Source organism: Sus scrofa, chromosome 6 (assembly GCF_054392235.1).
Source record: "Sus scrofa isolate SSC_HxYL_T2T_F1_AM1 chromosome 6, Sscrofa_HxYL_maternal_Yorkshire_Landrace_v2.0, whole genome shotgun sequence".
NCBI lineage: Eukaryota > Metazoa > Chordata > Mammalia > Artiodactyla > Suidae > Sus > Sus scrofa.
In genome coordinates this window covers 67,382,954-67,402,605 of record NC_139388.1, presented here as the reverse complement: position 1 = coordinate 67,402,605, position 19,652 = coordinate 67,382,954, and the positions used below count along the sequence as shown (strand labels likewise).

The 19,652-nt window shown below is 56.2% G+C and overlaps 2 protein-coding genes across 16 annotated transcripts in view; both read right to left on the bottom strand.

The window, feature by feature from the left end:
• Positions 1–362: 362 nt before the first annotated feature.
• LOC146402522 (uncharacterized) lies at positions 363–8,276 on the bottom strand. 2 transcript variants are annotated; one of them, XM_084962436.1, is made up of 6 exons: positions 7,952–8,276; positions 7,485–7,584; positions 7,177–7,303; positions 6,808–6,854; positions 6,439–6,625; positions 363–815 (listed from the first exon to the last, which is right to left on the bottom strand). In XM_084962436.1, the coding sequence occupies exons 2-6, from the start codon at positions 7,523–7,525 to the stop codon at positions 741–743; spliced, it is 477 nt and encodes a 158-aa protein (XP_084818562.1). In that variant the 5' UTR covers positions 7,526–7,584; positions 7,952–8,276; the 3' UTR covers positions 363–740. The 2 variants fall into 2 exon arrangements, 1 of the variants encoding a protein (XP_084818562.1); XR_014806876.1 differs by lacking the exons at positions 363–815; positions 7,485–7,584; positions 7,952–8,276 and having other exon boundaries at positions 6,808–7,055; positions 7,177–7,390.
• Positions 8,226–19,652, bottom strand: part of LOC110261339 (zinc finger protein 444) — a 996,914-nt gene continuing 985,487 nt past the window's right edge. For 2 of the 14 annotated variants that reach the window (XM_084962426.1, XM_084962431.1), the window contains exons 1-6: positions 18,729–18,946; positions 15,644–16,375; positions 14,523–15,559; positions 14,216–14,345; positions 9,562–10,086; positions 8,226–9,439 (exon numbers count right to left, since the gene is read on the bottom strand). In XM_084962426.1, the coding sequence (XP_084818552.1) occupies positions 9,183–9,439; positions 9,562–9,736 (432 nt within the window). In that variant the 5' untranslated portion in view covers positions 9,737–10,086; positions 14,216–14,345; positions 14,523–15,559; positions 15,644–16,375; positions 18,729–18,946 and the 3' untranslated portion in view covers positions 8,226–9,182. Of the gene's footprint in view, positions 10,087–11,207; positions 11,276–11,722; positions 12,965–14,215; positions 18,485–18,728; positions 18,947–19,652 lie in introns of those variants that run through there. The other 12 variants (XM_084962433.1, XM_084962421.1, XM_084962432.1 and 9 more) reach the window with 12 other exon arrangements.

The following is a 19,652-nucleotide window of genomic DNA, read 5'->3' as shown; positions in this document are numbered from 1 at the left end:
ATTAGTCTCCAAAATATAGAAACATCTCATACAGCTCGATATCAAAAACACCAAACAACCCAATCAAAAAAGCCAGAAGATCTAAATAGACATTTCTCCAAAGAAGACAGACAGATGGCCAAAAAGCACATAAAAAGATGCTCAACATCACTAATTATTAGAGAAATGCAATTCAAAACAATAAGGTATCGCCTCACACGAGTCGAAATGACCATCATCAAAAAGTCTACAAACGATAAATGCTGGAGAGGGTACAGAGAAAAGGGAACCCTCCTACACTGTTGGTGGGAATGTAAGTTGGTACAACCACTATGGAGACCAGTACACAGGTTCCTGTGAAAGCTAAAAATAGAACTGCCAAATGATCCAGCAATCCCACTCTTGGGCATTTATTCAGAGAAAACCATAAGTCGAAAAGACACATGCACCCCTATGTCCACTGCAGCACTATTCACAACAGCCAAGACATGGAAACAACCTAAATGTTTATGGACAGAGGACTGGATTAAGAAGATGTAGTGCATATGTACACAATGGAATAGTACTCAGCCACAAAAAAGAATGAAATAATGCCATTTGCAGCAACATGCATGGACCTGGAGATTATCATGTTAATAATGATGATCTGATGTAAGTCAGGCAGAGAAAGGTAAATATATGGTATCTCTTATATGTAGAATCTAATAAAGAATGATACATGGAGTTCTCTGGTGGTGCAGAGGGTTAAAGATGCAGTGTTTTCACTGCTGTGGCTTGGGTTGCAGCTGTGGTGCAGGCTCAATCCCTGGCTCCAGATCTTCTGCAGGCTGCTGGTTCTGCCAAAAGAAAAGAAAAGAAAGGAAAGATACAAATGAACTTGTGTGTGTGTGTGTTTTGTCTTTTTAGAGCTGCACTCACAGCATATGGAGGTTCCTAGGCTTGGGGTCGAATCAGAGCTACAGCTGCTGGCCTACGCCAGAGCCACAGCAACGATGGATCTGAGCCACATCTGCAACCTACACCACAGCTCATGGCAACGCCGGATCCTTAATCCACGGAGCAAGGCCAGGGATCGAACTCTCAACTTCATGGTTCCTAGTCGGATTCGTTAACCACTGAGCCAGGAGACGGGAACTCCTCAAATGAACTTATTTACAAAACAGAAACAGAATCACAGACTTCACAAAACATAATGTGGGCCAAGGTCAGTCTCTGATACCCATGACCCCAAAATGGCATAAGTACTAAAGGTAGCTTTTCAGTCCTTACTATCTGCCATGCACTATTTCCAGCCCTATAACAGCATTAGCTTATTCAATTCTTCTAGAGGTAAACTGTCACAATTTTCACATAAAGGACCACATGCTTATACATTTATCCCTAACTCACCCAGAAAGCAAATTCAAGACCCAAGATTTAAACCTGGGTGTGCAGAATAAGACAACAAGTTCATAACTATTACGCAGCATCCCCCATCCAGGCAGCAGAGATTTCAAGACGTCCCAGTCAATAACCGCGTGATACCGGAAATGAGTTGTGTCGCTTAGAGTGTGACTGTCCTAGGATTCCCAGCTGATAACACGAGTCCTGTTCTGCTTGTGCCACGTCTGCACAGAAACCAGACGATGCTGTCGATCTGAGCAAACGGTACCGTGTGTGAGCAGAGGGGCCTTTCCTTACGTGCTGTGCGCCGTGTGGGATGGGGGGTCCTGCGGAAACAGGGGAGCCTGGCTGCTAAGTGTGAACCTACCCCTAGGAGGTTCCAAGAGCGGCCATTTAGATCCATAAGAACTGGAGGCAAGGCCAGGACTGGGATTTGATAAAGCGAGAGTGGAGGTCATGGGCAGTGTGGGAGCAGCGCTTGTGCCTGCAGATCTGTAGGGACTGGACGGGGCTGAAGCAGCTGAGAGCCTGACCTTGGAAAAGACCTGCCACTTCAAGAGTCCTAACCGAGATTCATGCACTAGACACTTGCGCTGCAGCGCGATGGCGGATAACATGAGAAAAAGGACGTGTGCATGTGTGTGTGCCCGGGTCACTGCTGTACAGTAGAGCATGGACAGATACGGTAAACCAACTATAACGGAAAAAATAAAAATTGTTTAAAAGAAAAATTAAATAAAGTGGGGATAATAAAGCCTAAAAACAAAGTAACTTATTCCTATGGAAACCAGCCGGTTGGTTAGGAGGCCATGGGGAAGGTATCAGGGAGGTCGTGTGCTGTTAGGGGACGACTAGAGGTTTCCTTCTAGTCCAGTATTTGCTCTAAAAATGATCAAACTGAGTAATATCTCATAAATTGCATTTCTAGGCACACACTGAAGAGTCCTAAACATGTTCCAGAAGGTGTGGTCAAGTTTACCCTTGGCGGAACCCAAAAGGAAAGACCTGGAAATGGCTACGAAGAGGAGAATGAATGAACGCACTCTGTATAAACATGTGTGGAGGCGGCAAAACCCTCCCAAGGGTCCGGCAGTGGAAGATGACCCTGGGCGCTGGACAATGACCTCCTGGCGGGAGCAACAGAGGTTGACTGGTGCGAACAAAGTTAGCAGGAAGCTTTGCTAAGGTTTCACAGCTTGGCGGATATGATGACATTTGGTAAGAATAACCTGTGAACTACATTATGTATTTTAAAAGGAGTATCAATTTTGGCATTAAGTACTTGTGCAAATATCTTTGTTATGTAAAAGCAATGGAATCTCTAAAAAAAAAAAAAAAAAAAGAATCTCAAACTTACGGTTACCAAAGGGCACCCCTGGTGGAGAGGGAGAGGTCGGGAGGGCGGGATGGATACCTACGCACAACTTCACATAAAATCCACAACTAGGGAGGACCTACTGTTCAGCACAAGGAAATCGACTCAACATTCGGTGATAACCTACATGGGAAAAGGATCTGAAGAGGAGTAAACATAGCGTAGGTATAACTAAATCCCTCGGCTGTATACCTGAAACTAACACAACATGGTAAGTCATCTATATGCCAATAAAATTTATTTTAAATAAGTAAACTACTGATTTTATTTATTTCTTTTTGTTTGTTTTTGTCTTTTTGCTATTTCTTGGGCCGCTCCCACGGCATATGGAGGTTCCCAGGCTAGGGGTCTAATCGAAGGTGTAGCCACCGGCCTACGCCAGAGCCACAGCAACGCGGGATCCGAGCCGCGTCTGCAACCTACACCACAGCTCCCGGCAATGCCGGATCGTCAACCCACTGAGCAAGGTCAGGGATCGAACCCGCAACCTCATGGTTCCTAGTCAGATTCGTTAACCACTGCGCCACGACGGGAACTCCGTACTGATTTTATTTAAAACTCAAAAATTTTTTTTCATCTTTTTGTCTTTTCTAGGGCTGCTCCCAAGGCATATGGAGGTTCCCAGGCTAGGGGTCGAATCAGAGCTGTAGCCGCCGGCCTACACCACAGCCACAGCAATGCGGGATCCGAGCCACATCTGCGACCTACACCACAGCTCATGGCAACGCCAGATCCCTAACCCACTGAGCAAGGGCAGGGACCGAACCCGCCCCCCCATGGTTCCTAGTCGGATTCGTTAACCACTGCGCCACGACGGGAACTCCCTAAAACTCAAATTTTATGTCAGTTTGTTTTAGTTGATCTCATACTCACTGCGTGCGGTAGTCAGAATGTATTTACCTTGCTTCCCAATAACTAGAACGGTGATGGAATCTGACAGTGCTTTTGGTCCCGTATGGTTTCACACCCAAAGCCAGGTGGCAGGTGAGGAGGACACCAGCCTGTGTTTATAGACAAGCCGGAGGATTGCAGGATGTAGGAGAAGGAGGAGCGTTAGGATCATAGAGGGACGATTTCTTCCAGAGTGTTGGAAGCTACAGGACTTCATCCAGCAGGTGGAGGTGGGGTGACCTGAGTCTGAAGATCCACAGCAGAAACCCCGGCTTCGGGTGCTCCCAGGACAGAGAAATGGCACTGGCCACGAGCGCCCAGGAGAGGGGAAGTCCCAGGTCAGCCGGCCCTCCACTGTCCCCAGGCCCCTCCGAGCTCCTGTGGGACCTGGCACAGTGATGAGACAGGTGGGACCAAGAAGCAGGCATGTGTGCCAACACCCTCAGTCAGCAATGCATGAGGAGGCCCCCTAATGCCTGGATTTTCTGAAAACTGTACCTCATAGAAACTCAACATTTTTGGAAATGACACATTTCAAGAAAGATTTCGGAGTTCCTGTAGTGGCTCAGTGGAAACAAATCTGACTAGCATCCATGAGGACACAGGTTTGATCCCTAGCCTCCCTGGGTGGGTGAAGGATCCGGTGTCGCTATGGCTGTGGCATAGGCCAGCAGCCGTAGCTCTGATTGGACCCCTAGCCTGGGAACCTCCATGTGCCATGGGTGCGGCCCTAAAAAGACAAAAAAAAAAAAAAAAAAAGAAAGAAAGAAATGATTTCATAGGGTTCCCACTATGGCTCCATGGTAACGGACTCGACTAGTATTCATGAAGATTCAGGCTCCGTCCCTGGCCTCACTCAGTGGGTTAAGGATCTGGCATTGCCAGGAGCTGTGGTGTAGGTTGCAGATGCGGCTCAGATCTGGTGTTGCTGTGTCTGGGGTGTAGGCCGGCAGCTGTAGCTCCAGTTCAGCCCCTAGCCTGGGAACCTCCATATGCCGTGGGTGCAGCCCTAAAAAGACAGACAGACGGAAAAGAAAAGAAATGACGTCATGAAAAAGCTGTAGCATGATCCAGACGGAAGGTATGGGCGATCCACCCAACGGCAGGGAGGCAAGAAATCGCAGGCTGGCAGGTAGACACACTGGACGTCAGAGGTCAGGGTAAGTTCACTTGCGGATCCCCACTGCCAACTATTTCCCGAATCCTTGACAGATAACACATACAGTCACCTCGTTTCATCTCAAAATTCACTGTAAACATGTTTGACCACAAAATCCTGGATGTGGGCGTGCTCAGAGCAGCCTCTTTGAAGGCCCGCTGAAGGAGCTGCTGCCAGCACTGCTCCCGGCCCTCGAACAGCCCCTTTGTGCATCTCACACTTAATTGGCGCCTGGCAGGCCCCACAGTGGAGAAAACCACCAATACTGAAGGACTGATCTGAGAGCAGCGTTTATGCACCACTCGGTTCCCCTTAGTTCCAGTTAGAGCCCGACAGGGAAGGAGGAAGCTGCAGGGGAGGGCAGGGGGCGAGGAGGACTGAGACTGCAACCGGGGGTTCCCTGGGGCTCCGGCCAGAGAGGCGGACAAGGAACTTGGACCAGGGCCCAGGCGGGGAGACGTGGAAGTCTGGGCATCAGCCCACGAGCTCGGCAAGCAGCCTGACTCCCTGTCCCGGGTTTGGGGCTAGAAGCCAGGACCCCGGGCACCGGCTGAGCCCGAGGCTGGGTCAGGCTCGCCGACTACCTTCAGCACCTCACTGAGTCTTGCGGCCACAGGAGACGCTTTCTCACCATGCTTCCCCCCCACCCCCCCAGCCCCAGGAACTCCCTCCGCCGACGCAGCCCCAGCTGCCGCCGTCACCGCAGCTCCGTGAGAGACCCCGGCCAGGACCACCTCGGCAAGCTCTCCTCGGTGCCCAACCCAGAGAAACGGAGAGCTGGGGGCCGCTGTTTCAGGCCACTGGACGTCGAGGAAATGCGCCCCTGGCTTGGTACCGATGACCTTTCGTGACCCTCTGTGTGGGGCCCTGCGTCCCTCCGCCTCGGTGTGAACTGACTCAGGGAGAAGAGGCCAGTTGCTCCCAGCCTGCGGCAGCTCGGAGCTTGCCTCCCCCCATCCACACCCCTCTGGAAACCCGACCTCATCGCGGACACCAGGCCTTCCCGGGAGCGGCCGGCAGGGTCCAGAGCGGAGGCCGAGGCTCTGCTCTCAGACAGGAGCAGGCGGTGGAGCGGGGCTCCCGCCGGCCACGTGGCGGGGCCGCTGCTCGCGCTCGCTGGCACGTCCACCCTCCTGCTCCGGGTCCTCTTCGTCCCCAGCTGGCTGACCGCCCCGCTGGGCAGTGAGGACCCCGACAGGCCCGCTCTGAAGCCAAACACCGCTTGGCCGTGCAAGCCCCAGGTGCCCTCGGGGACAGGCTGCGGTTCATCGCCAAGGTGCAGCCCCTGGGCCCTCACTGGCTCCCTTGGTGAGCCCAGGGTGCAAGCGTGTCGGGCACACCTTGGGGCCCAATCCACACCGCCAGGGTGCTGGCTCAGACGCTGCTTCCCGATCTCGATCACTTGGCCACCCCACATGCTTTCAGTGCCCCCCTCACCTCACCAGTACCTCTGCTGCCCCAGTGTGGACAATGGAAAGGACGCTGGGCCGCAAGCACGGCGCCTCTGCAGGTCAGAGGCCTCCACTGGACAGACCTGGTGCTGTAAGCCTGGCGGCCCAGGACGAATCTGAACTGCCCCATCAGCAGTAAACCAGGCCACCCTGGCACCAGGGGCCCCTGGTCCCTGAAAACACCACGGGATTCACCACACCTTCCTCTGCAGAGGTTCCTGAGTCACGTTCTCGTGCTTTGCCCTCGGCTCTGCCGAAGTCATGGGCTTCCCCCAGCCCGCTGCTGCCTCGGGCATCGTCAGCATGTCGGACACCCCCCTCTTCTGACGCAGCAGCAAAATCCGAAGTTGTCTTTGACTGGGGACCATCAGCACCTCCTCGTTCCTGCTGCAAAAAGCATCAATTCGCTTCAACACACAGAGCCAGAGGGAGGACTTCCTCCCGTCCAGTCGGGTGTTTCTCGCTTGTTTGACTACCTCGCTGTACGTGTCTCTTGTGAAATACATGGAACTGTCCCCTCTCTCTTTACACAGTAAAAGGTTCCATCAGGGACAGAAGTGTCACCCTACCTGAGGTCCTCCTGGCCATGGCTGGGAGCGGTGACAAGAGCAGGAAGCTGCAACCCAGGCGCAGGGGTATCAGCTTGTGAAAACGTTCAGCCAGGTCTCCCTCGCAGGGCAGCTGGACCCTCAGTGGACCCCTGGGTGGAGATGGGCCATGCGGCCCCCATGTACGGTCCACTGACCCTTCCCTTCCCTGAGCAAGATGCACCCAGGTGGCGTTCACAGTCAGCCTCTCCTCTGACTGTGGTTCTGCGCTGACAGGGGCAGAAGGCAAATGTGAGGAGATGCCCAGAAGCCCTGTCAGGTGCTCCCACTCCCAGAAGAACCCAGAGCTGCAGGTCCCCAAGATGGCCCAAGAGTTGGGGGAGAAGTTACCTGCTCAGATGCAAGAGGTCCAGCCAGCAGGACCAGAGCTGTGTGTGTGACCTGAGGTTGGGTCTGGGCAGACCTCAGCCAGGTGTGCACAGGTGTGTGCGATGGCAGATGGGCGACGTGAGGGCATCTGCATTCCCCAGCAAAAGCTTCAGGCCCAGTTTAGCCCCAGACCAATCTCCTGGGCTACCCCCCCCCCGCCCCCGCCCCAACTCCTGCAGAAGGAAGGCAGGCTCAGATAAGGCTTCCTCTAACAGAGCCCCGTGGCATCCGGCCGTCAGGCCAAGCCTGCCTGGAACCCACATCCTTACCCAGATGGGCAGGTCCCCAAAGGCCTCCTTCTGTGGGGCATCGAGTGACCCCCAGTCTTCCCAGTGGGACCCGGGGCCCTGTCTCCAGTGGCACCACGACCTGCAGGAGCCCATGTCCACTGAAAGAAGTGTCAATGGGTCCTGGCGGGGTTAGACGGAAACTGGAGAGCAGGAGGGCGGGCCGGAGAGAGGAGGGGGAGAACTGGCCCCAGGTGCCTGCAGCTGTGCAGATGCCCCACGCTGGGGGCGAGGAGCTGGGGGGCGCGCTGCCTCACCAGCTCACCCGCAACAGCCGGCGTCTCTCCTCCCTCCCCTGGCCCGACCACAAGGGCTCAGCATCATTTTGGAGAACAGAACAGGGTGACACGAGGCACTGGGGCTCTGTAGGAACAGAGCTGGGAGGGGGGTGGCCAGACACTCCTACCCAGGCCCACTCGCGGGACCCCCGAGTCTCTCTGGGCACTCACCTGGGTCAGCCTTTGTCCTCTGTGGGTCCTGAAGCCCAGCAGAAGAGTGAGAGGACCAGAAAACAAGCACAACTCCTCTCTGGACTGGATGTCCACCCAGCTCTGGGAGCCCCGCCTCGGAATAAAGGGAGGGCTCAGTGCAGTGAGCAAGGTGCCAGGAGCAGCATGCCAGGGGCGCTGCCCAGCCAGCCTGGCTTCCTCACAGGTGTCCACAAGGAAATAGATGCATGCCTCCAAAGGGCTCGGGACACCACAGAACCACTGAGCATTCGTCGAGGCTTCTAAAACCATGTATTTGAGATCACTGGAGATAATAAATTATTTGCTGACAAAAGACATTTGAGGAGTTAATGAGATGGAAACACGAAGACCAGTGTCACTTCCAAGTGAGAGCTGGCGAGGGAGGACGCCCCCTCCTTCCCCACCCCTCCCACCCCACTACTTGGGGCCTTGCTTCTCCTTGAAATGCGCCCACAGCAGCCCATCAAGTTGTTCACACCCCGGCAGACCTGGAGGCTGCACTCCAGCTTGGAGGCGTCGTCCCTGATGATGTGCAGGCGGGCATCGAAATGTGCCAGGGCCCTGGCCAAGTGCTCAGCCGTGAGCTGGCGGCGGTGGCGGGGCTGGCCTTGCCCTCCTCCTCGGCAGTCGGCTCCGGCTCCTCCAGCTCCTCTTGGACCAGTCCGAGCCACGGCTCTGCAGCAGCTCGGCCACCTCTGCCTCCGCCACCTCCCTGAAACCCACCTGGTGCGCCAGCGCCTGGATGTCCCACCAGATCTGTGGGAGGGTTTCCACCTGGGGGCCGCTGACTCTGTGCTGGAGGCGCTCGGGCCACGGCCTCCTCCAACCACTGTTCAGCGACGAGGGCGGGACCCCTCCCAGGACACGGAGAGGTACGGGGCGGTGTCAAGGATGCAGTAGTCCCGCCAGACGTCCAGGGCCGCTCCCGGCTCGCCTGTGCCCCCGGCCCTCGCGGCCAAGAGGCGGAAGACCCTCCGCAGGTGGCAGGCCTTAAAGGTGGCGACCACGTCCTGGGTCATGGGCTGGATGAGGGCTGTGGTATCCTTGGGCAGGGACTCCACGCCCACGTGGTCGGAGAGGTCGTCCAGGTTTCCAGGGCGGCCAGGAGCGCTGTCCGGGACAAGCTGCGCTTTACGCGGGAGCCCGTGCCAGGCATAGTACCTCTCCACCGCAGGGCGGAAGAAGTGCACGAACCACTCCGGGAAGAGGCTCACCGTGACCCACGCCTTCTTGTGGGCGAGCCAAGCAGGGGCAGGCTGGGCTTGGAGAAGCCCCTGAGGGCGCGCAGGTTCTCCACCGGGTACACCAGCAGCGGCTTCAGCTTCAAGCTACCGGCCACGTTGCTGCCCAGCAGCAGAGTCAGTAGATCTTGGGGGGCTGTGAACCCAGGGCGCTCCTCCGGGCGGAAGGCACCGTCCCATCCAGCAGCCGCCTCCAGAAGAGCCGGGTCTCCTCCACGCTGAACACCTGGCGGGCCGTGAAGTCCCCCTCCTGGATCACCCTGCGCGGCCCACAGTACCTGCACGCGCCCCAGGGGCTGCACGCACCGCCTCGTCGGCCCACCCCAGGGTGCGCAGCCGGAAGCGTACCTTGAACCGGCCCTGGCAGGCCTGAAGGTCTCCGACTCGGCGCCCTCGCCCTGCTGCCGCCTGAGCTCCTCGAACAGGCTGCGGTCTTCTCCTGGACAAGCACCATGTTGCCCCGCGTGTTGCGCTGGTTCTGGTCCTCGATCCACACGCTCAGCAGCCGCTCCGTGTTCTCCATCGCCAGGCGGCGGCTGTGCGTCAGCTTGGTGGCCGCCTGCGGGGTGGCCGCCTGGAAACTCGCTCAGATCTTGTCCTTGTCACAAATGGTGGCCACGGTGGAGGTGGAGAGCCCCAGCGCCTTCCCGATTCTGCTGAGCATCTCTCCAGCTTCAAAGCACTGTAGCACCTCCAGCTCCACCTGCAGGTTGATGGCCTTACGTCCTGCTTGGCACCTGGGCGCTGGCAGGCACTCCGCGGCCTCTTCAGGGACGGCTTTGGGCCCACATCACTCTCTCCAGACGCCGCAAAAGAATGTTTCTGTTCCTGCCCTGTGTGTTCTGATTTCAGGGCCGCCCCAGCCCCGACCTGCTGTGAAATGGGAAGGAAACGGTTTACCGGTGGGACCGGGTAAACCCATCAGAGATCACTGACTAGGCTCCCTCTTTAGGTAGCAGATTCCCGGTCACCTGTGGCCACAAAGCTCACTTCCCACTGGACGAATTCTGGTCCCAGGGACTAAATAAACTTCACCCTCGGGATGGCAGCAAGCCTCGGAAACCCCCACCACTTTATGAGGATGCCCCGCTGGCAGTACCATCCCCAGTCACCTACGGACCGGCCTCCTGGAGGACCCAGGGCGGCCCGATACACCGCAAACGGGCGTCAGACTAAATACTGAAACCAGAAATGAGCGGCACATCGTGGCTGGGCCGGGCGCAGGAAGGGCCGCGATGGTGCATAAACCTCAGCTCTGAGCTTCCTGGCAGCAGGGAGAGGAGAGGACCAAGCTGTCCAGTCACAACCCACACCCACCCCGTCCCAAGCTTGCAGAGACTTGGGGCAATGTGGTCAAGGGTGTCAGGACCCGTGGCTTCTGTTCTATTTTTCTGCGCAAGGAGGAAACGCTTGTGCCGACGGGCTCCTGGAGAAGCAGGCCAGGAGCCTGTCAGCCTCGCGCCTCGGGCCCCGGCCCCAGGGCCTCCCCCCGTGGGGCAGCATTTTGCGGAGCCCAGTGCTGTTCTAGGGATGTGTGACGGCGTCTTACAGGAAAGCAGCCCTGGAGGTTCCCCTGCTGAGCCAGCTCGCGCAGCTCCAGGTCTGACAGCATCTCCGAAGACCCGGGGAGGGGGAGGCCAAGGTGGGGTCCTCCCTCCCGAGCCAGGCAGGAGGCCCCGTGTCCCTCGCCAGGACCACACACGTTCAAGTGCCCTGGGACCCGGGGCTGAGCTTTGGTCCCTGATCCAGAGGACAAAGAGCAAAGGGGGCAGCAGCCAGCAAAGGTGTGTGTTCCGGGAAGAGAAGCGGACAGTGGCCCACGCGCCCCAGCTGTGCTGTGCAAACGACCCCAACAGAGTGGCTGAGGAGAGAGGGAGGGACCCCAACACGAGAGGAGGTGCAAACACACACACACACACGTGTGTATGTGTACCTGTGAGGTGAGGAAGGACAGCGGTTAATCTCCAGAAAGGCAGACCATGTGGGGGCTGGACTTTTTTTTTTTTTTTGGTCTTTTTTGCCTTTTCTTGGGCCGCTTCTGCAGCATATGGAGGTTCCCAGGCTAGGGGTCGAATCGGAGCTGTAGCCGCCGACCTACACCACAGCCACAGCAACTTGGGACCTGAGGCGCGTCTGCAACCTACACCACAGCTCACAGCAACGCCAGATCCCTAACCCACTGAGCAAGGGCAGGATTTGAACCCGCAACCTCATGGTTCCTAGTCGGATTCGTTAACCACTGAGCCATGACGGGAACTCCAGGGCTGGACTTTTATATACTTTTGTTAAGGTCTGAATTACTTCACAAGGCATATATATTACACTGAAAATTTTTTTCTTGGAGTTCCCATCGTGGCTCAGCAGAAACGAATCTGACTAGTATCCATGAGGACGCAGGTTCAATCCCTGGTCTTGCTCAGTGGGTTAAGGATCTGGCATTGCTGTGGCTGTGGCATAGACTGGCATCTACAGCTTCTATTAGACCCCTAGCCTGGGAATTTCCATAGGCCACAGGCGCGGCCCTAAAAAGTAAAAGTAAATAAATAAATAAATAATAAAAATCTGGATTCTGCCTTTCCCAGCTGCACTGTCTGTCCCCAGCCAGAAGCAGCCAAGACCAGGCACCCTCCCGGGGCCAGCCTTGCTCCTATGCCCCTGAGTTTGTGCCCTGGGGACACCACCTCTTCCACACTCACGGAATGGGAGCCTGGGGAGGGCCAGCCCCTCAGCCCCAGGGGCTGAGTGAGGGTGCAAGGCAGGCTCCTGGCCAAGGCCAAGGCCAAGGCCAAGGTGGGGCAGGGCAGGGGCGGGGGGGGCGGGGCACAGCTGCTGAACGTGATGCTCCAAGGCCTGTAGTGAACAAAGCGGTGGGGCTTCAGCAGGATGTGGCATCGCTGGCTTTGGGGGACTTACAGCTCACCTGACTCCATCTGGGGAGGGCATGGCCAGCTCTGCCAGGTCTCCAGGCGGCTGCTCCTCAGGAGGGGCCTGGGTCAGCACCGGCGGGGGGGAGTGTTAGTGTCTGAAGCCCCACCCTGGGGACAAAAGGGTCAGGCACCCAGGCCAATGAATCAATCTGGAGGTTAACACGAGGCCCAGGTCCCCCAGCATTGCTCGGGCTGGACACTGGCCTGGGACCCTGAGCTGACATGGGCCTGCCCTCTGGTTCACACAGATCACCCTGCCGTGGCTTGACCTACAGCCACTCTGACCCCACACACATCCTCCAGAGCACACCCAAGGCCCGAAACCCAAGTCACTGAAATGCCACGGGAACGGCCATTAGAAGCACCTTTCAGGAGTTCCCATCATGGCGCAGTGGAAACGAATTCAACTGGTATCCATGACGATGTCAGTTCGATCCCTGGCCTCGCTCAGTGAGTTGGCTCAGATCTGGTGTTGCTGTGGCTGTGGTGTAAGCCAGCAGCTATGGCTCCGATTCGACCCCTAGCCTGGGAACCTTCATGTCCCGAGGGTGTGGTCCTAAAAAGCCCCCCCTCAAAAAAAGAAGTTTCCTTCAGCTGTAGCTGGGTGTGCAGTGCACGGCTGACCCAGCAGGCCTCAGCGGCCCACGCCCTGCACACTCCTAACAAAAGCCCACCCCTGACCTGCTCCTGGGAGGGGACGGCCGGCCCTTGGAAGACTCCGCCTAAGTCTTTGCTTACCTAAGGCCTCGGGTCACAGCGGATAGTTTCTGCTGACAATGTGACTTATGCTGAAGACCTCGAGCCACACAGGATCAGCCTGACCCCTGGGGGGGAGGTTGAGGCTGAGTCACTGAGGGAAGCCACGGTCCCTACCTATGTCACGGACCTCGCTTCGGGGGGCCTCCCTGTTGGAGAAGACCCCACGCCTGTCGCTGCTCGTCAATGCCGGGAACAAAGCAGCGCAGAGGCCCCCACAGGAAAGGACGCCTGGACTCTCGAGGCTGGTACCTCCCAGACGAGGCCCCTTCTCCACGCGGACTTTAACCTGGACCCTTTCACAGTAATAAACTATAACCTTGAGCCTAACAGCCTTGTTAAAACCTGGGACTCCTTCCTGCAAATCCCTGCAACAGTGACATGCACAGAAGAGCTCAGGACCTCACCCTGGACTCCCCGAGAGCCACGGTAGTCGCCTCCAAGACCATGAGAGCTCGAGAAGACCAACCTTTGGGAGATCACCGCAGATTAATAATTGCTCCAGAAAGCCATCAGAACAAGGCAGGCTTGCTGGACTAGTGGAGGCACGAGACTTGCCTCAAGTTGCTGGGTGGGGCGGGGGATGAGGCCTGCATTCAGCTTCAGACCAAGGGCAGGAGTTTGAAGCCCGCCCTTCTGCTGATTTAAATAAGCACCAGGACCAGATACCAAGGAGCTACTACTCGAAGAAAGAGGAAGAGGCTTGGTCTTTTCCGACCCCCATGACCCTTGGAGGATAAAACTGTGACCCACTGGATCCTGGGGCAGAGCTTCCGTGCCTGCCCTCCTGCCTCTCTCCCAAGTGTCCTATCCTAATAAATTGATTTCTTGCCCATCACTTTGTCTCTCACTGAATTCCTTCTGCGTGGAGGCATAAAGAATCTGAACCTCAGTGAGTCCATATGCCCGGTGAGTGATCCTCATTTAAAACTGTGGGTTCAAGACACAATCTCGGATTTAGACTGGGTTTGAGTCCCGGCACATGGGACTGAGTCCCAACCTGGGTTTAGGGTGGGTTCAGCTGCACCTCTAGCCTCTCAGGCTGGGACCTTGAAGGGACCCACAGGGCTGAGAGAAGGTAAAGGCACGCAGTAAAGGAAGTTTTCATGTAAATGTGAATTGTGGTGAACTTGAAACCATGTGATTTCATGGCTGCGTGGACATAACCACACGTGTCCCCCAGGACCCGTGGAAGCGTCAGGCCTGAGTCCACTCAGTGACCAGCAGGCTGCTGTTCCAACACCCACGCTGCTATGACGCAATGTCTGTTTTTAACAGCGTGCATCAGCTAAGCATCTGTCCAGCAGCAGGGAACATACCTCTAAGGAGGCAAATGCTGGCCACTGTTCAGAAGACAGCCAATCTCAAAACACTGGCGACGGGCTCAGAAGAGAGTCCGGCACTACAGCCAGGCACCCAGGGAGGACCGGGTGCACCTCACGCTCACGCCTAGGTGAAAACCAGACCTGCGTTATCAAGGTTTTCCTCAGGGCAGCGGAATCCAGTCTGCAACTTTTCCAACATGTGCAGAACCAGCCTCCTCATGTGCCCCGGGGGACCCCAGCACCACCCGCGGCAGCCCCTTCTCCTAGCCCCTCCTGTGAGTTTCTAAGGCCAATCACTTACCATGAGATAAAGCAACTCCACTCCTCAGCATGTAACCAAAGAGACTCTGAAAGCATTTGCCTGCACAGATAGAGTCACGGAATTCACACCAGCACTACCCACAGCCAGGAGGACCCAACAACCCAAATATCCATTACCTGGTAAGGAAATAAACAGAAAGTTGGGGGACCCACGGGACGGATTAGTATTTAACCATCAAAACGAGTGAGATCCCGACGTCGTACAGCGCGGATGGCCGCTGAAGACGTCACACTCAGCGAAGGAAGCCGGGTGTAAGAAGCCACATACGTATGACTCCGTGTAATCAAATGCTCAGAATGAGAATGTGGGATCAGTGGCTGCGCTGCCAAGGGACTGGGGAGGGAAGAACGGGGAGTGACTGCTAACGAGCACGGGGCTTATCGGGCACAGGACCGTCTTAGACACGCGTGACGGCTGTACAACTTTGCAGATGGACTAAAAGCCACCAATTGACAATGTCTTGATATGTAGGTTATAGCTTGATAAAGCCATCTTTTGTTTAAGTGCTAAGGTTTCTGTCTTGATACAAACAGCCAAGCAGGCAGAAAGAACGGCATAAACCCGTGTGTGAGGAAAGGCGTAAACACACGCCCACGTGAACAGATGGCTGGAACCACCGTCCCTCCTGCCCCTCGAAGCCCAGGGTGAAAATGTCACACAGCAGGAACCACAAAGCCACCCCGGCCAGGCTGACCTGTGCCCCCTCCTCCTGCCTCCACCTGCTCCAGAGCAAGGGGGGCCCCCTTCGTGTGAGCGGCCGTCTCTCTGCTCAACTCTCCAACCAGACCGGACTCCAAGAGGCCGAGGACTTGCCTCTCCCCTTGCCCTCCCGCCAGGGCCCAGCACACGCACGGGCTCAGCGAACCTGAGACGAAGGAGGAAGGGAAACACGGTCCGGTGCACCCTGAGGGGAAAAGCCACACCAACCTCAGGCTCACGCCTCTGGGAGCCTCAGAGGCCAGAAAAGTCTCCAGTCACGTCACGGCTTCCGAGGCCTCCTCCCAGCTATGAGGACACTGGGGGCGGTGGGGGCAGGCACTCAGGACCCCGGGTCACAGGTTGGACCCCTGCACGGTCCTGCCCTGGCTCCCTTGGCTCACCAGCCTCCTGCGACATCTCAGCCAGGTCTTCCAACAGCGCCACAGCCTCCTTGCCACTTGCAGGGCCCTGGGATGCCACCCAGACCCGGATGTCAGGCGGCAGCACGCCCAGGAAGTGCTCCAGCACCAGCAGCTCCGGCATCTGCTCCTTGGAGTGCACTTTGGGCCTCAGCCACGGGCGGCACAGCTCCCGAAGCCGGCTCAGGGCCTCCCTAGGACCCACTGCCTCCTCAAAGCGGAAGCTGCAGAGGCGTTGCCAGGGGTCCCTACCAAGCCCAGGCGACAGGGTTCGGGGCCGAGGATTGGAGAACGGTTTGGGGTCACAGCAGGCGGCCTCATCCTCCCCCATCTTGGTGATCACGAGCTTCTCCTGGTCAATGGGTGCTGGGCCCGCTGCCATGGCAAGACCTAGGGAAGCTGGCCTCCCCTGCCCTCACTGGGGCCACATGCACCCTCTTCCTGAGACACATACAAACTCGATCAGGGCCATGGGCCACCCACACCCCTCCACCCACTCACGCCATGCAAGACCACTCGCCATGGGAGAAACTGTCCACAAACCTGGCCAGGTGGCGACCTGGCTGGGGACACCTCCAGCCACACCCTCCTCACCTGTGCCCTCATGAGGATGCCTCACACTGGGAATCTGGTTAGGGGAACAGTGATGGAGAGCTTCCTGCAGGGAAGCTTTCAGGAACTCAGGTCGACTCGGCCAAGGCAGGAGGACTGCTCCTGGGGACAGGGCATGGGCACATCCAGGGTCTCGGTGACCAAGAGGACCTCACCAGCAGCCAAGCAGAGGTGCTGGCAGGAACTAGCAGAAGGTGGGTGTCCAGGGAGGCTCTGAGCACATGAAGGATGCAGTACGTGGGGCCTAGCAAGAGGGACGTGGGGGACAGACTGGAAGCCAAGATGGAAGCTGGGGACAGCTGCAATGCAGCTGCTTGGGGATCGCAAGAACTGCTCCAACAATGCAAGGCCTGTCTTCCCTCATGGAAGATTCCTGTGGAGCCTGAGACACCCAGCTCCCCTCAGCTAGTCAAGGTCAACCACGGACAGAGGGAAACGGCCACTCTACAGCGCTAAACAAGAAGGTAAGCTGTGGCCCACCTCACCAAACATGATCCCACTAACATTAAAATTTTAAATGAGGAGTTCCCGTCGTGGCGCAGTGGTTAACGAATCTGACTAGGAACCATGAGGTTGCGGGTTCGGTCCCTGCCCTTGCTCAGTGGGTTAACGATCGGGCATTGCCGTGAGCTGTGGTGTAGGTTGCAGACGCGGCTCGGATCCTGAGCTGCTGTGGCTCTGGCGTAGGCCGGTGGCTACAGCTCCAATTTGACCCCTAGCCTGGGAACCTCCATATGCCGCTGGAGCGGCCCAAGAAATAGCAAAAAAAAAAAAAAAAAAAAAAAATTTTAAATGAAACAACCCCATCAAAAAATGGGCAGAAGATCTAAACAGACAGTTCTCCAAAGAAGACATACAGATGGCCAAGAAACACATGACAAGATGTTCAACATCACTCATTATTAGAGAGATGCAAATCAAAACCACGATGAGGTACCACCTTACATCAGCCAGAATGGCCATCATCCAAAAGTCTACAAACAATAAGTGCTGGAGAGGGTGTGGAGAAAAAGGAACCCTAGTACACTGTTGGTGGGATTGTAAATTGGTGCAACCACTGTGGAAAACAGGATGGAGAGTCCTCAGAAAGCTAAACATAGAACGACCAATTGATCCAGCAATCCCACTCCTGGGCATCTATCCAGAGAAAACCACAACTCACAAAGACACATGTACTCCGATGTTCACTGCAGCACTATTTTCAATAGCCAAGACATGGAAGCAACCTAAATGTCCATCGACAGAGGAGTGGATCAAGAAGATGTGGTACACAGACACAATGGAATATTACTCCGCCATTAAAAGGAATGAAATACCAGCATTTTTAGCAACATGGATGGACCTAGAAATTATGCTAAGCGAAGCCAGCCATACAATGAGACACCAACATCAAATGCTTTCACTGACATGTGGAATCTGAAAAAAGGACAGACGGAACTTCTTTGCAGAACAGCTGCTGACTCACAGACATTGAAAAACTTATGGTCTCTGGAGGAGACAGTTTGGGGGTGGGGGGATGTGCTTGGGCTGTGGGATGGAAATCCTGTGAAACTGGATTGTTATGATCATTATACAACTACAGATGTGATAAATTCATTTGAGTAATAAAAAAATACTAAAATAAAAAAAAACTTAAACGACAAAAAAGGGCCACTGCTACAAATGTTCAGAAGAGGATCTTGAAAACCACCAACCCCTAGGCTGGCAATTCTGGGGAAAAGAACTGGAGGTGGAGGACGTCTCCTTTTTCTTTTGTAAGGTCTGCATACTGCTGAATTTTTTTCCTCCAATGGCGTTTTCATTTGCTATCATTGCGTTTTCAACGCCAAAGCATGTCTTCAAAGGGTTGGTCAGGGCTCTCCAGAACCAGGTTGCCCCATCGAACAGCCCCCACCGCTGGGCTTCTCACCCCCAGGTGCTCTGAGATGATACTTAGAGGGGAGGGCAGTCTAGGCAGCGGAATCGGCAAATGCGAAGGCTGTGTGGCCAGGGCGATCTTGCAGAGCCTTTGGAAGGGTTAAGGATCTGATTTTATCCCCGGGTGCGTCCATACTCTCACTTTCGGGAGAGGAGAGCGAAGGTACAGAGCGGGCAAAGAGGAGGCCTCAGCTGCGGAAATCCTCAAAGACTTCCCAGGGCAAGTGAGAATGGTTTAGGGGAGCTGGGTGGAAAAGACGGCGAGTCCGCACAGAACTGGGAACCGCCAGAGACAGGCGCAGAAACCCCACCGCGGAAGGGACCAGTGCGGGTCCGTGGCCACACCCCCGGAGGCATGGCCAGAGTCCCGCGGACTCCAAGGCCCAGCAGCACCCGCGCCACGTTCCCCGCGAATTCGTCCGGGCTCGGCCGAAAGAGGCGCTGCTGCTCCGCCCCACCTCTCCTGCCGTCCTCTGGCCAGCAGCACACCCTACCCCCGGCATTTCCGACGCCTCTGCCGCGTTGCGCCCGGACTCACCGCCTCCGGGAGCCACGCGGGCCAGCGCGGAACAACGCCACGCAGGAACCAAAAGCAACTACCCCTGGGACCCTGACCCGGGAGCCTCCGGTTGCCCAAGGATTACTTCCCGTTCCTTGTCGCCACCCCCACCCCCCCTCCTTACCATAGTGCATGCTCACGCGCAAGAAGGTAAGAAAGAGGTCGCGGCAGCGTCTGCGTTTCCACGACAACCTTCCGCGTCCGGAAGTGAAAAGTGCGCAAGACCGGCTCTGTCCGCAAGGCTCTCTGGGAAATGTAGTCCCTGGACTGTGAGGCCAGACCGTCGAGCTGTGGACAGTGCCTTTCCCAGGAGGCGGCGGGCACCAGCGCGCGGAGCTGCCGGGAAATGGAGTTTTTCAGGGGCCTGTGAGGGGGTGTTAGCGGTGTCCCCGATTTCAAGGAAACGAGCCCTGGAGCCAGACGAGCCCGCGCGCGCCGCGAGACCGCAGACCTGTGGCTTTCCCGTGCTGTACTGTGCCAAGTTGCCTTTCAGCCGCCGCTACTCCTCCCACCTGGTTACCTGCCTTCTTGAGCTGCTGCACCGCACTTGGCCTCCAACGGGACTGTTCCTGCCTTTCCCTCCTCAGGCCTTCACTAAATACAGCATGCTGGGCCGCATGGCCAGCTTCTTTTTTTGTTGGCAACGTCCCCCAAAGCCAGGGCATCACCTCCCCAGAAAGCCCTCCATATCCTCACCCCCTCAACACACACACACACACACCCCGCCCCCCCACTAGGTTTGGGTCCCTCAGAAGTCGTCAATATAGCCATTGTCACAAAGAATGTAACAACTTCTGGACTGGCAATTCTTTTTTTTTTTTTTTTTTGTCTTTTTGCTATTTCTTTGGGCCGCTTCCGCGGCATATGGAGGTTCCCAGGCTAGGGGTCTAATTGGAGCTGTAG